This window comes from Oncorhynchus gorbuscha, linkage group LG19, assembly GCF_021184085.1.
Source record: "Oncorhynchus gorbuscha isolate QuinsamMale2020 ecotype Even-year linkage group LG19, OgorEven_v1.0, whole genome shotgun sequence".
NCBI classification, from domain to species: domain Eukaryota; kingdom Metazoa; phylum Chordata; class Actinopteri; order Salmoniformes; family Salmonidae; genus Oncorhynchus; species Oncorhynchus gorbuscha.
In genome coordinates, this window is record NC_060191.1 from 69,236,533 (window position 1) to 69,251,532 (window position 15,000).

Below are 15,000 nucleotides of genomic sequence, written 5' to 3' on the forward strand. Positions count from 1 at the left end.
GAATCGGAAGTTTTCAGGTTTGGAGGTGACTCTGACAGTCCTATTCCTGCTGGTGACAACAGTGGCTGTTGCTTTAGTTGCTCTAATGGCTACTGGGGAACCTGCAGTCATCAAAGACGGTGAGAACACACACACACACACACACACACACACACACACACACACACACACACACACACACACACACACACACACACACACACACACACACACACACACACACACACACACACACACACACACACACACACACACACACACACACACACACACACACACACACACACACACACACACACACACACACACACACACACACACACACACACACACACACACACACACAAACACACACACATACACACACACACACACACACACACACACACACACACACACACACACACACACACACACACACACACACACACACACACACACACACACACACACACACACACACACACACACACACACACACACACACACACAAAACAGAGAAAGGGGACAGGGCTGAGGACAGTAAGGGTTGTTTTGGGGGCATAATATGGATATTATGACAGCTGTCACTCCAAACAAACAACTTTCTAGAGGGAAGACAATGCCAACCACATACACACACACACACTCTCTCTTTCCCTTCCTCTGTCTCTTTCTCTCTCTCTCTCTCTCTCTCTCTCTCTCTCTCTCTCTCTCTCTCTCTCTCTCTCTCTCTCTCTCTCTCTCTCTCTCTCTCTCTCTCTCTCTCTCTCTCTCCCTCTCTCTCTCTCTCTCTCTGTCTCTCTCTCCCTCTCTCTCCCTCTCTCTCTTTCCCTTCCTCTGTCTCTCTCTCTCCCTCCCTCTCTCTCTCTCTCTCTCTCTCTCTCTCTCTCTCTCTCTCTCTCTCTCTCTCTCTCTCTCTCTCTCTCTCTCTCTCTCTCTCTCTCTCTCTCTCTCTCTCTCTCTCTCTCTCTCTCTCTCTCTCTCTCTCTCTCTCTCTCTCTCTCTTCTGGTCACTACTCATGGTTTTGGTTTGTATATTTGGGATGAGACAGCACCATGCCCCAGTCTGCTTAAACTCATCCTCTCTGCTTGGTCAACGTCATGCCCCAGTCTGCTTCCACTCATCCTCTCTGCTTGGTCAACGTCATGCCCCAGTCTGCTTAAACTCATCCTCTCTGCTTGGTCAACGTCATGCCCCAGTCTGCTTAAACTCATCCTCTCTGCTTGGTCAACGTCATGCCCCAGTCTGCTTAAACTCATCCTCTCTGCTTGGTCAACGTCATGCCCCAGTCTGCTTCCACTCATCCTCTCTGCTTGGTCAACGTCATGCCCCAGTCTGCTTCCACTCATCCTCTCTGCTTGGTCAACGTCATGCCCCAGTCTGCTTAAACTCATCCTCTCTGCTTGGTCAACGTCATGCCCCAGTCTGCTTCCACTCATCCTCTCTGCTTGGTCAACGTCATGCCCCAGTCTGCTTAAACTCATCCTCTCTGCTTGGTCAACGTCATGCTCCAGTCTGCTTAAACTCATCCTCTCTGCTTGGTCAACATCATGCCCCAGTCTGCTTCCACTCATCCTCTCTGCTTGGTCAACGTCATGCCCCAGTCTGCTTAAACTCATCCTCTCTGCTTGGTCAACGTCATGCCCCAGTCTGCTTCCACTCATCCTCTCTGCTTGGTCAACGTCATGCCCCAGTCTGCTTAAACTCATCCTTTCTGCTTGGTCAACGTCATGCCCCAGTCTGCTTCCACTCATCCTCTCTGCTTGGTCAACGTCATGCCCCAGTCTGCTTCCACAGATCATCCTCATCTGCTTGGTCAATTATTCCATGCCCCAGTCTGCTTAAACTCATTTCTGCTTGGTCAACTCATGCCCCAGTCTGCTTCCACTCATCCTCTCTGCTTGGTCAACGTCATGCCCCAGTCTGCTTCCACTCATCCTCTCTGCTTGGTCAACGTCATGCCCCAGTCTGCTTCCACTCATCCTCTCTGCTTGGTCAACGTCATGCCCCAGTCTGCTTAAACTCATCCTCTCTGCTTGGTCAACGTCATGCCCCAGTCAGTCGCTCAAAGGGCAGATACATTACTAACATCATTTGTGTAATTATTCCTACTCGTCACAAAAAAATATGTAAACATTTAATTTACTCATTGTCAAGTGAACTCATGAATTCCAGCCTAAGCTGAAATTGGCTGATGCTTATCAGTGATGATTTGTGATTGGCTGTTGGGTCAGTGTTTGGTCAGTAGATACATATTCCCTGTATGCTCTGACAGAGACCACAGGCACCGTGGTTCCAGAATGTCCTGTTATTCCACTGGGGGAGAGAGTCGACTGTTTCCCTGACGCCGGTGCTTCTAAGGTATGTTTCCATGGAGACCTGCGTGACCTGGGTCCTCTACACGTCTCATCATTCCTAAAGCATTTACTTTCCCATCATTACTAAACAGGATGTAGATATCAGGAGTACCGAACCCTCCTCCTGGAGAGCTACCCTCCTATAGGTTAACTCCAACCCTCCTCCTGGAGAGCTACCCTCCTATAGGTTAACTCCAACCCTCCTCCTGGAGAGCTACCCTCCTATAGGTTAACTCCAACCCTCCTCCTGGAGAGCTACCCTCCTATAGGTTAACTCCAACCCTCCTCCTGGAGAGCTACCCTCCTATAGGTTAACTCCAACCCTCCTCCTGGAGAGCTACCCTCCTATAGGTTAACTCCAACCCTCCTCCTGGAGAGCTACCCTCCTATAGGTTAACTCCAACCCTCCTCCTGGAGAGCTACCCTCCTATAGGTTAACTCCAACCCTCCTCCTGGAGAGCTACCCTCCTATAGGTTAACTCCAACCCTCCTCCTGGAGAGCTACCCTCCTATAGGTTAACTCCAACCCTCCTCCTGGAGAGCTACCCTCCTATAGGTTAACTCCAACCCTCCTCCTGGAGAGCTACCCTCCTATAGGTTAACTCCAACCCTCCTCCTGGAGAGCTACCCTCCTATAGGTTAACTCCAACCCTCCTCCTGGAGAGCTACCCTCCTATAGGTTAACTCCAACCCTCCTCCTGGAGAGCTACCCTCCTGCAGGTTTTACTTCAAACTCGTATCTAGCACGTCCTGCCCTGCAGGACCTTGATTAGCTCAATTAGGACTGTTACAACTTGGTTGGAGTGAAAACCTGCATTCCCAGTAGCTGTCAAGGAGGACCGTAGCCATAGCATTATACATGCTGATGATGGTGATGATTCCCTTCCTTCACTAGCTGGGGTGTCTGCAGCGAGGCTGTTGTTGGAGTCCATTGGACGAGAGAAACGCTCCATGGTGCTTCTTCTCCACCAATCACGGCTACTCTGTGGTGCGCGAGGAGAGACCCAACATCTACAGTGAGTTCTACCTCCACCCCCCAACCCCCCATCCACCATATTTCCATATCTCTTATTTTCAATCCTTCTCTCGCTCCCCCTAAGGCATGATTTCATGTACATATAAAATGTACAGCATATTGCTAAACATGATAGACTTAATATCACTACTTCATTCACAGTCAGTCCTGACCCTCAGGGAACAGTCTTTGCTCAAATGATGAAATAATTCAAAACATATCATGCCCTATACTAGAAATTGCTTTTGAATTTTCCGTCTTGAATTTCTGCTTTTAACTTTTTTTTCTTTCAATACCTTTGTGCTTGTGATTGGAGGCTTGTCAGCCCTTCTGAAAAGGAAGGTTGCTCCCTCTCTATTTGGTGAAGACATAGAGGAGCTGGCTTTCCATGCTGACTTGCAGACAGTGAACCGACTGAGATTCAAGGTACAAACACACACACTGTCACTTGTAATCCACACCAAAACACACGTCCTCCTGACCCCCTGTCCCCGTGTTTTGTCTCTAAACACATGTCCTCCTGACCCCTGTCCCCGTGTTTTGTCTCTAAACACATGTCCTCCTGACCCCTGTCCCCGTGTTTTGTCTCTAAACACATGTCCTCCTGACCCCTGTCCCCGTGTTTTGTCTCTAAACACATGTCCTCCTGACCCCTGTCCCCGTGTTTTGTCTCTAAACACATGTCCTCCTGACCCCTGTCCCCGTGTTTTGTCTCTAAACACATGTCCTCCTGACCCCTGTCCCCATGTTTTGTCTCTAAACACATGTCCTCCTGACCCAGGTCCCCATGTTTTGTCTCTAAACACATGTCCTCCTGACCCCTGTCCCTGTGTTTTGTCTCTAAACACATGTCCTCCTGACCCCCTGTCCCTGTGTTTTGTCTCTAAACACATGTCCTCCTGACCCCTGTCCCTGTGTTTTGTCTCTAAACACATGTCCTCCTGACCCCTGTCCCCATGTTTTGTCTCTAAACACATGTCCTCCTGACCCCCTGTCCCTGTGTTTTGTCTCTAAACACATGTCCTCCTGGCCCCTGTCCCCATGTTTTGTCTCTAAACACATGTCCTCCTGACCCCCTGTCCCCGTGTTTTGTCTCTAAACACGTCCTCCTGACCCCTGTCCCCGTGTTTTGTCTCTAAACACATGTCCTCCTGACCCCCTGTCCCCGTGTTTTGTCTCTAAACACATGTCCTCCTGACCCCTGTCCCTGTGTTTTGTCTCTAAACACATGTCCTCCTGACCCCTGTCCCCGTGTTTTGTCTCTAAACACATGTCCTCCTGACCCCTGTCCCCGTGTTTTGTCTCTAATCACATGTCCTCCTGACCCCTGTCCCCGTGTTTTGTCTCTAAACACATGTCCTCCTGACCCCCTGTCCCCGTGTTTTGTCTCTAAACACACATCCTCCTGATCCCTGTCCCCGTGTTTTGTCTCTAAACACATGTCCTCCTGACCCCTGTCCCCATGTTTTGTCTCTAAACACATGTCCTCCTGACCCCTGTCCCCGTGTTTTGTCTCCAGATCTCAGATGCCCATAAGCAGCGATTTGAGGTTCCCCATGAGCACATCAAGCCCCCTGCCACCCATCCCTCTGGTTCCTTTAACTACGAGGTAGAGCTCACACACAACCCCTTCGGCTTCCAAGTACGCAGGGCAGCAACCAAGAAAGTCCTGTGAGTTTCTTTCTAAATTGTGTCTTTCTGTCAGTCTCAAAATGTCTCTGTCAAATCCATCAGTCCTTCTGTTACACTCCAACCTGGGTACTCATGCTCTCATTTACTGGTTACGTCTGTGTCACTCTGAGCAGGCTCAGTCGGTCTGTGTGACATCACAGTCATCATGCCTACTGATTACATCTCCAACCAGCCAAATGAACCCTTATGCAGACTCACTGTAAAACCACGATTATGACCCCTGTTCTTTATTTAACCTTTATTTACCTAGGCATACAGATTTTTATCTAGTCACATCTGGGATTTGACCACTAGGCTACCTGCCCCTGTTAAAACCATGATTATGACTCCTGTTAAAACCATGATTATGACTCCTGTTAAAACCATGATTATGACTCCTGTTAAAACCATGATTATGACTCCTTTTAAAACCATGATAATGACTCCTTTTAAAACCATGATTATGACTCCTGTTAAAACCATGATTATGACTCCTGTTAAAACCATGATTATGACCTGTTAAAACCATGATTATGACTCCTGTTAAAACCATGATAATGACTCCTGTTAAAACCATGATAATGACCTGTTAAAACCATGATAATGACCTGTTAAAACCATGATAATGACCTGTTAAAACCATGATAACGACCTGTTAAAACCATGATAATGACGCCTGTTAAAACCATGATAATGACTCCTGTTAAAACCATGATAATGACTCCTGTTGAAACCATGATTATGACCTGTTGAAACCATGATAATGACTCCTGTAAAAACCATGATAATGACCTGTTAAAACCATGATAATGACTCCTGATTAAAAACCATGATAATGACCTGTTAAAACCATGATAATGACCTGTTAAAACCATGATTGATGACATGATCCTGTTAAAACCATGATAATGACCTGTTAAAACCATGATAATGACTCCTGTTAAAACCATGATAATGACTCCATTTGTTAAAACCATGATAATGACCTGTTAAAACCATGATAATGACCTGTTGATAAACCTGTTAAAACCATGATTATAAAACTCCTGTTGAAAACCATGATTATGACTGTTAAAACCATGATAATGACCTGATTGACTCCTGTTAAAATGACCTGTTAAAACCATGATTATGACTCCTGTTAAAACCATGATTGACTTTTGACTCCTGTTAAAACCATGACCTGTTAAAACCATGATAATGACCTGTTAAAACCATGATTATGACTCCTGTTAAAACCATGATAATGACTCCTGTTAAAACCATGATTATGACTCCTGTTAAAACCATGATTATGACTCCTGTTAAAACCATGATAATGACTCCTGTTAAAACCATGATAATGACTCCTGTTAAAACCATGATTATGACTCCTGTTAAAACCATGATTATGACTCCTGTTAAAACCATGATTATGACTCCTGTTAAAACCATGATTATGACTCCTGTTAAAACCATGATAATGACCTGTTAAAACCATGATAATGACCTGTTAAAACCATGATAATGACCTGTTAAAACCATGATAATGACCTGTTAAAACCATGATAATGACTCCTGTTAAAACCATGATAATGACCTGTTAAAACCATGATAATGACCTGTTAAAACCATGATAATGACTCCTGTTAAAACCATGATAATGACCTGTTAAAACCATGATAATGACCTGTTAAACCCATGATAATGACTCCTGTTGAAACCATGATTATGACCTGTTGAAACCATGATAATGACTCCTGTAAAAAAACCATGATAATGACCTGTTAAAACCATGATAATGACTCCTGTAAAAACCACGATAATGACCTGTTAAAACCATGATAATGACCTGTTAAAACCATGATTATGACTCCTGTTAAAACCATGATAATGACCTGTTAAAACCATGATAATGACTCCTGTTAAAACCATGATAATGACTTTTGTTAAAACCATGATAATGACCTGTTAAAACCATGATAATGACCTGTTAAAACCAACCATGATTATGACTCCTGTTAAAACCATGATTATGGCTCCTGTTAAAACCATGATTATGACCTGTTAAAACCATGATTATGACTCCTGTTAAAACCATGATAATGACTCCTGTTAAAACCATGATAATGACCTGTTAAAACCATGATAATGACCTGTTAAAACCATGATTATGACTCCTGTTAAAACCATGATAATGACCTGTTAAAACCATGATAATGACTCCTGTTAAAACCATGATTATGACTCCTGTTAAAACTATGATAATGACCTGTTAAAACCATGATAATGACTCCTGTTAAAACTATGATAATGACTCCTGTTAAAACCATGATAATGACCAGTTAAAACCATGATTATGACTCCTGTTAAAACCATGATTATGACTCCTGTTAAAACCATGATTATGACCTGTTAAAACCATGATTATGACTCCTGTTAAAACCATGATTATGACTCCTGTTAAAACCATGATAATGACTCCTGTTAAAACTATGATAATGACTCCTGTTAAAACCATGGTTATGACTCCTGTTAAAACCATGATAATGACTCCTGTTAAAACTATGATAATAACTCCTGTTAAAACCATGATTATGACCTGTTAAAACCATGATTATGACCTGTTAAAACCATGATAATGACCTGTTAAAACCATGATTATGACTCCTGTTAAAACCATGATTATGACTCCTGTTAAAACCATGATTATGACTCCTGTTAAAACCATGATTATGACTCCTGTTAAAACCATGATTATGACTCCTTTTAAAACCATGATTATGACTCCTGTTAAAACCATGAACCATGACTCCTGTTAAAACCATGATTATGATAAAACCATGATTATGACTCCTGTTAAAACCATGATAATGATTGACTCCTGTTAAAACCATGATAATGACCTGTTAAAACCATGATAACGACCTGTTAAAACCATGATAATGACCTGTTAAAACCATGATAATGACCTGTTAAAACCATGATAATGACCTGTTAAACCTGTTAAAACCATGATAATGACTCCTGTTAAAACCATGATAATGACCTGTTAAAACCATGATAATGACCTGTTAAATCCATGATAATGACTCCTGTTAAAACCATGATAATGACCTGTTAAAACCATGATAATGACTCCTGTTAAAACCCGATAATGACCTGTTAAAACCATGATATGATGACCTGTTAAAACCATGATTATGACTCCTGTTAAAACCATGATAATGACTCTGTTAAAACCATGATAATGACTCCTGTTAAAACCATGACTAATTTGTTAAAACCATGATAATGATGTTAAAACCATGATAATGACCTGTTAAAACCATGATTATGACTCCTGTTAAAACCATGATAATGATGGCTCCTGTTAAAACCATGATAATGACCTGTTAAAACCATGATAATGACCTGTTAAAACCATGATATGACTGACCTGTTAAAACCATGATAATGACCTGTTAAAACCATGATAATGACTCCTGTTAAAACCATGATAATGACCTGTTAAAACCATGATAATGACCTGTTAAAACCATGATAATGACTCCTGTTAAAACCATGATAATGACTCCTGTTAAAACCATGATAATGACCTGTTAAAACCATGATAATGACTCCTGTTAAAACCATGATAATGACTCCTGTTAAAACCATGATAATGACTCCTGTTAAAACCATGATAATGACTCCTGTTAAAACCATGATTATGACCTGTTAAATGACTCCTGTTAAAACCATGATAATGACTCCTGTTGAAACCATGATTATGACCTGTTGAAACCTGATTATGACTCCTGTTAAAACCATGATAATGACCTGTTAAAACCATGATAATGACTCCTGTTAAAACCATGATAATGACCTGACCTGTTAAAACCATGATAATGACCTGTTAAAACCATGATTATGACTCCTGTTAAAACCATGATAATGACTCCTGTTAAAACCATGATAATGATGTTAAAACCATGATAATGACCTGTTAAAACCATGATAATGATGTTAAAACCATGATAATGACCTGTTAAAAAACCATGATTATGACTCCTGTTAAAACCATGATTATGGCTCCTGTATGAAAACCATGATTATGACTCCTGTTAAAACCATGATAATGACTCCTGTTAAAACCATGATAATGACCTGTTAAAACCATGATAATGACCTGTTAAAACCATGATTATGACTCCTGTTAAAACCATGATAATGACCTGTTAAAACCATGATAATGACTCCTGTTAAAACCATGATTATGACTCCTGTTAAAACCATGATAATGACCTGTTAAAACCATGATAATGACTCCTGTTAAAACCATGATAATGACTCCTGTTAAAACCATGATAATGACCTGTTAAAACCATGATTATGACTCCTGTTAAAACCATGATTATGACTCCTGTTAAAACCATGATTATGACCTGTTAAAACCATGATTATGACTCCTGTTAAAACCATGATTATGACTCCTGTTAAAACCATGATTGATGATGATAATCCTGTTAAAACCATGATTATGACTCCTGTTAAAACCATTATGACTCCTGTTAAAACCATGATAATGACTCCTGTTAAAACTATGATAATAACTCCTGTTAAAACCATGATTATGACCTGTTAAAACCATGATTATGACCTGTTAAAACCATGATAATGACCTGTTAAAACCATGATTATGACTCCTGTTAAAACCATGATTATGACTCCTGTTAAAACCATGATTATGACTCCTGTTAAAACCATGATTATGACTCCTGTTAAAACCATGATTATGACTCCTTTTAAAACCATGATAATGACTCCTTTTAAAACCATGATTATGACTCCTGTTAAAACCATGATTATGACTCCTGTTAAAACCATGATTATGACCTGTTAAAACCATGATTATGACTCCTGTTAAAACCATGATAATGACCTATTAAAACCATGATAATGACCTGTTAAAACCATGATAACGACCTGTTAAAACCATGATAATGACCTGTTAAAACCATGATAATGACTCCTGTTAAAACCATGATAATGACCTGTTAAAACCATGATAATGACCTGTTAAAACCATGATAATGACTCCTGTTAAAACCATGATAATGACCTGTTAAAACCATGATAATGACCTGTTAAACCCATGATAATGACTCCTGTTGAAACCATGATTATGACCTGTTGAAACCATGATAATGACTCCTGTAAAAACCATGATAATGACCTGTTAAAACCATGATAATGACTCCTGTGACTCCTGTAAAAACCACGATAATGACCTGTTAAAACCATGATAATGACCTGTTAAAACCATGATTATGACTCCTGTTAAAACCATGATAATGACCTGTTAAAACCATGATAATGACTCCTGTTAAAACCATGATAATGACTTTTGTTAAAACCATGATAATGACCTGTTAAAACCATGATAATGACCTGTTAAAACCATGATTATGACTCCTGTTAAAACCATGATTATGACTCCTGTTAAAACCATGATTATGGCTCCTGTTAAAACCATGATTATGACTCCTGTTAAAACCATGATAATGACTCCTGTAAAAGCCATGATAATGACCTGTTAAAACCACGATAATGACCTGTTAAAACCATGATTATGACTCCTGTTAAAACCATGATAATGACCTGTTAAAACCATGATAATGACTCCTGTTAAAACCATGATTATGACTCCTGTTAAAACTATGATAATGACCTGTTAAAACCATGATAATGACTCCTGTTAAAACTATGATAATGACTCCTGTTAAAACCATGATAATGACCAGTTAAAACCATGATTATGACTCCTGTTAAAACCATGATTATGACTCCTGTTAAAACCATGATTATGACTCCTGTTAAAACCATGATTATGACTCCTGTTAAAACCATGATTATGACTCCTGTTAAAACCATGATTATGACTCCTGTTAAAACCATGATTATGACCTGTTAAAACCATGATTATGACTCCTGTTAAAACCATGATTATGACTCCTGTTAAAACCATGATTATGACTCCTGTTAAAACCATGATAATGACTCCTGTTAAAACCATGATTATGACTCCTGTTAAAACCATGATTATGACTCCTGTTAAAACCATGATTATGACCTGTTAAAACCATGATTATGACTCCTGTTAAAACCATGATAATGACTCCTGTTAAAACCATGATAATGACCTGTTAAAACCATGATAACGACCTGTTAAAACCATGATAACGACCTGTTAAAACCATGATAATGACTCCTGTTAAAACCATGATAATGACCTGTTAAAACCATGATAATGACTCCTGTTAAAACCACGATAATGACTCCTGTTAAAACCATGATAATGACCTGTTAAAACCATGATAATGACCTGTTAAACCCATGTTAATGACTCCTGTTGAACCCATGATTATGACCTGTTAAAACCATGATAATGACTCCTGTAAAAACCATGATAATGACCTGTTAAAACCATGATTATGACTCCTGTTAAAACCATGATAATGACCTGTTAAAACCATGATAATGACTCCTGTTAAAACCATGATAATGACTTCTGTTAAAACCATGATAATGACCTGTTAAAACCATGATAATGACCTGTTAAAACCACGATTATGACTCCTGTTAAAACCATGATTATGGCTCCTGTTAAAACCATGATTATGACCTGTTAAAACCATGATTATGACTCCTGTTAAAACCATGATAATGACTCCTGTAAAAGCCATGATAATGACCTGTTAAAACCACGATAATGACCTGTTAAAACCATGATTATGACTCCTGTTAAAACCATGATAATGACCTGTTAAAACCATGATAATGACTCCTGTTAAAACCATGATTATGACTCCTGTTAAAACCATGATTATGACCTGTTAAAATCATGATAATGACTCCTGTTAAAACCACGATAATGACTTATGTTAAAACCATGATAATGACATGTTAAAACCATGATAATGACCTGTTAAAACCATGATAATGACTCCTGTTAAAACCATGATAATGACTCCTGTTAAAACCATGATAATGACTCCTGTTAAAACCATGATAACGACCTGTTTAAACCATGATAATGACTCCTGTTAAAACCATGATAATGACTCCTGTTAAAACCATGATTATGACTCCTGTTAAAACTAAAGCACTGCCAAAGCACAACCAATATGGATTTGTTTAGAGTCTACAACAATTTTTGGGGGTCAATATTATAATACATATTATAATATAAGATAGATTTCTTTCGGACGATATTCAATATAAAGGAAAATGTCTCAGAAACAGCCATGTATGCATTAATATATCTATTTTAAAATCAAACAATACATTTGACTTACCAATCTAACTACATAATAACATAATGGGAAAACATTGAATGGTAAAAATCCCTTTCACATCCTCACATCTCTCTTCATTGCTCATATTACATGCTGCTGTTTAAATCAAATGTGATTTGTCACATACACATATTTAGCAGATGTTATTGCTGGGTGTAGGGAGAACTAGCTCAATGGCGATAACATGTGCTACCAAGCCATCAATATGCAAAATATCTAAAAAGGAGAGTGGGGGTAGGAAAAAAAATGAACCGACGATGCTGTTTTGTCTGAATGACTCAAATAATAACGCGTGCTGATCTACAGCTTCCTTGGTCCATATGCAGGAAAATTCTCAGATAGTTAAACCTATTGCCAACCTTTTTTTAGGCTTTTTAAAACAGTTCCTTCTTTCCCCGTAACGACAATCATCAACTTCAATTTGCGAATACGATTGCGGCTGGTCAGATCATCACAGCGGTAACATAGTTAACATTGTAAGTCAGATGTCAGACGGCTCGTTGACGAAAATGTTAAAAATGATAACCGGCTAATGGTTGCTAGCTACGTTGGTTATTAGCTCCTATCTGATGTCTTAGCACCATGTTTATCTCGTCAACCAGGTAGCATAGCAGCTAATATAGCTAGTTAGCTAACCCCACAGATTAAAGGGTTAACCCACTACTGTTATTGCTGCTGGTAAACAGCACTGAGTGACGTGTAAATTAATTCACCTTTCACTCCACGTATAAGCCCTTACAAATCTGCAATAAATTAATAGCATTAAATTTTCATTTATTCATTTCCTGTGTCTGCTTTTGTTCTATCTGTCAGAGGCACACATACACCATGTACAGTACAGTACAGGATGGCAACACTTGTTATTGACTGCCCGACTATACCCCTTCTTAGTGATTTAGCAGATTATTTTTACATAACCACAGTGACAGTATGTATGGTATGGGTATGACCTTTTGCTTTCCTTTGCCCAATGTGCTTATCAGCTGAGTGGCATTTGGCTCACAGAGATAGAAAGAGATATTGCTGTATACTGCTTGCTATATTGCACATAACTGGGTAATATTTATTAGATAACTGGGAAATATTTACATTACATTTACATTTAAGTCATTTAGCAGACGCTCTTATCCAGAGCGACTTACAAATTGGTGCATTCACCTTATGACATCCACTACACTACTGGGTAATATTTACTACACAACTGGGTAATATTTACTACATTACTGGGTAATATTTACTACATTACTGGGTAATATTTACTACATTACTGGGTAATATTTACTACATAACTGGGTAATATTTACTACATTATTGGGTAATATTTACTACATAACTGGGAAATATGTACTACATTACTGGGTAATATTTACTACATTACTGGGTAATATTTACTACATTACTGGGTAATATTTACTACATTACTGGGTAATATTTACTACATAACTGGGTAATATTTACTACATTATTGGGTAATATTTACTACATAACTGGGAAATATGTACTACATTACTGGGTAATATTTACTACATTACTGGGTAATATTTACTACATTACTGGGTAATATTTACTAGATAACTGGGTAATATTTACTACATTACTGGGTAATATTTACTACATAACTGGGAAATATGTACTACATTACTGGGTAATATTTACTACATTACTGGGTAATATTTACTACATTACTGGGTAATATTTACTACATAACTGGGTAATATTTACTACATAACTGGGTAATATTTACTACATAACTGGGAAATATGTACTACATTACTGGGTAATATTTACTACATTACTGGGTAATATTTACTACATAACTGGGAAATATGTACTACATTAATGGGTAATATTTACTACATTACTGGGTAATATTTACTACACAACTGGGTAATATTTACTACATTACTGGGTAATATTTACTACATAACTGGCTAACATTTACTACATAACTGGGTAATATTTACTACATAACTGGGTAATATTTACTACATTACTGGGAAATATGTACTACATTACTGGGTAATATTTACTACATTACTGGGTAATATTTACTACATTACTGGGTAATATTTACTACATAACTGGGTAATATTTACTACATAACTGGGTAATATTTACTACATAACTGGGTAACATTTACTACATTACTGGGTAATATTTACTACATAACTGGGTAATATTTACTACATAACTGGGTAATATTTACTACATTACTGGGAAATATGTACTACATTACTGGGTAATATTTACTACATTACTGGGTAATATTTACTACATTACTGGGTAATATTTACTACATTAATGGGTAATATTTACTACATTACTGGGTAATATTTACTACATTACTGGGTAATATTTACTACATAACTGGGTAACATTTACTACATTACTGGTTAATATTTACTACATTACTGGGTAATATTTATTAGATAATTGGGTAATATTTACTACATTACTGGGTAATATTTATTAGATAATGGGTAACATTTACTACATTACTGGGTAATATTTATTAGATAATTGGGTAATATTTACTACATTACTGGGTAATATTTATTAGATAATGGGTAACATTTACTACCTTACTGGGTAATATTTATTACATAATTGGGTAATATTTACTACATTACTGGGTAATATTTACTACATTACTGG

The 15,000-nt window shown here is 38.6% G+C and overlaps 1 protein-coding gene across 4 annotated transcripts in view; it reads left to right on the forward strand.

Annotated features, from left to right (window-relative positions):
• Positions 1-15,000, forward strand: part of si (sucrase-isomaltase (alpha-glucosidase)) — a 123,813-nt gene that overhangs the window by 8,983 nt on the left and 99,830 nt on the right. For all 4 annotated transcript variants that reach the window (XM_046313680.1, XM_046313681.1, XM_046313683.1 and 1 more), the window contains exons 2-6: positions 1-119; positions 2,259-2,344; positions 3,236-3,356; positions 3,672-3,781; positions 4,875-5,026. The exon at positions 1-119 is cut by the window's left edge and continues 5 nt beyond it. In XM_046313680.1, the coding sequence (XP_046169636.1) occupies positions 1-119; positions 2,259-2,344; positions 3,236-3,356; positions 3,672-3,781; positions 4,875-5,026 (588 nt within the window). The remainder of the gene's footprint in view (positions 120-2,258; positions 2,345-3,235; positions 3,357-3,671; positions 3,782-4,874; positions 5,027-15,000) is intronic.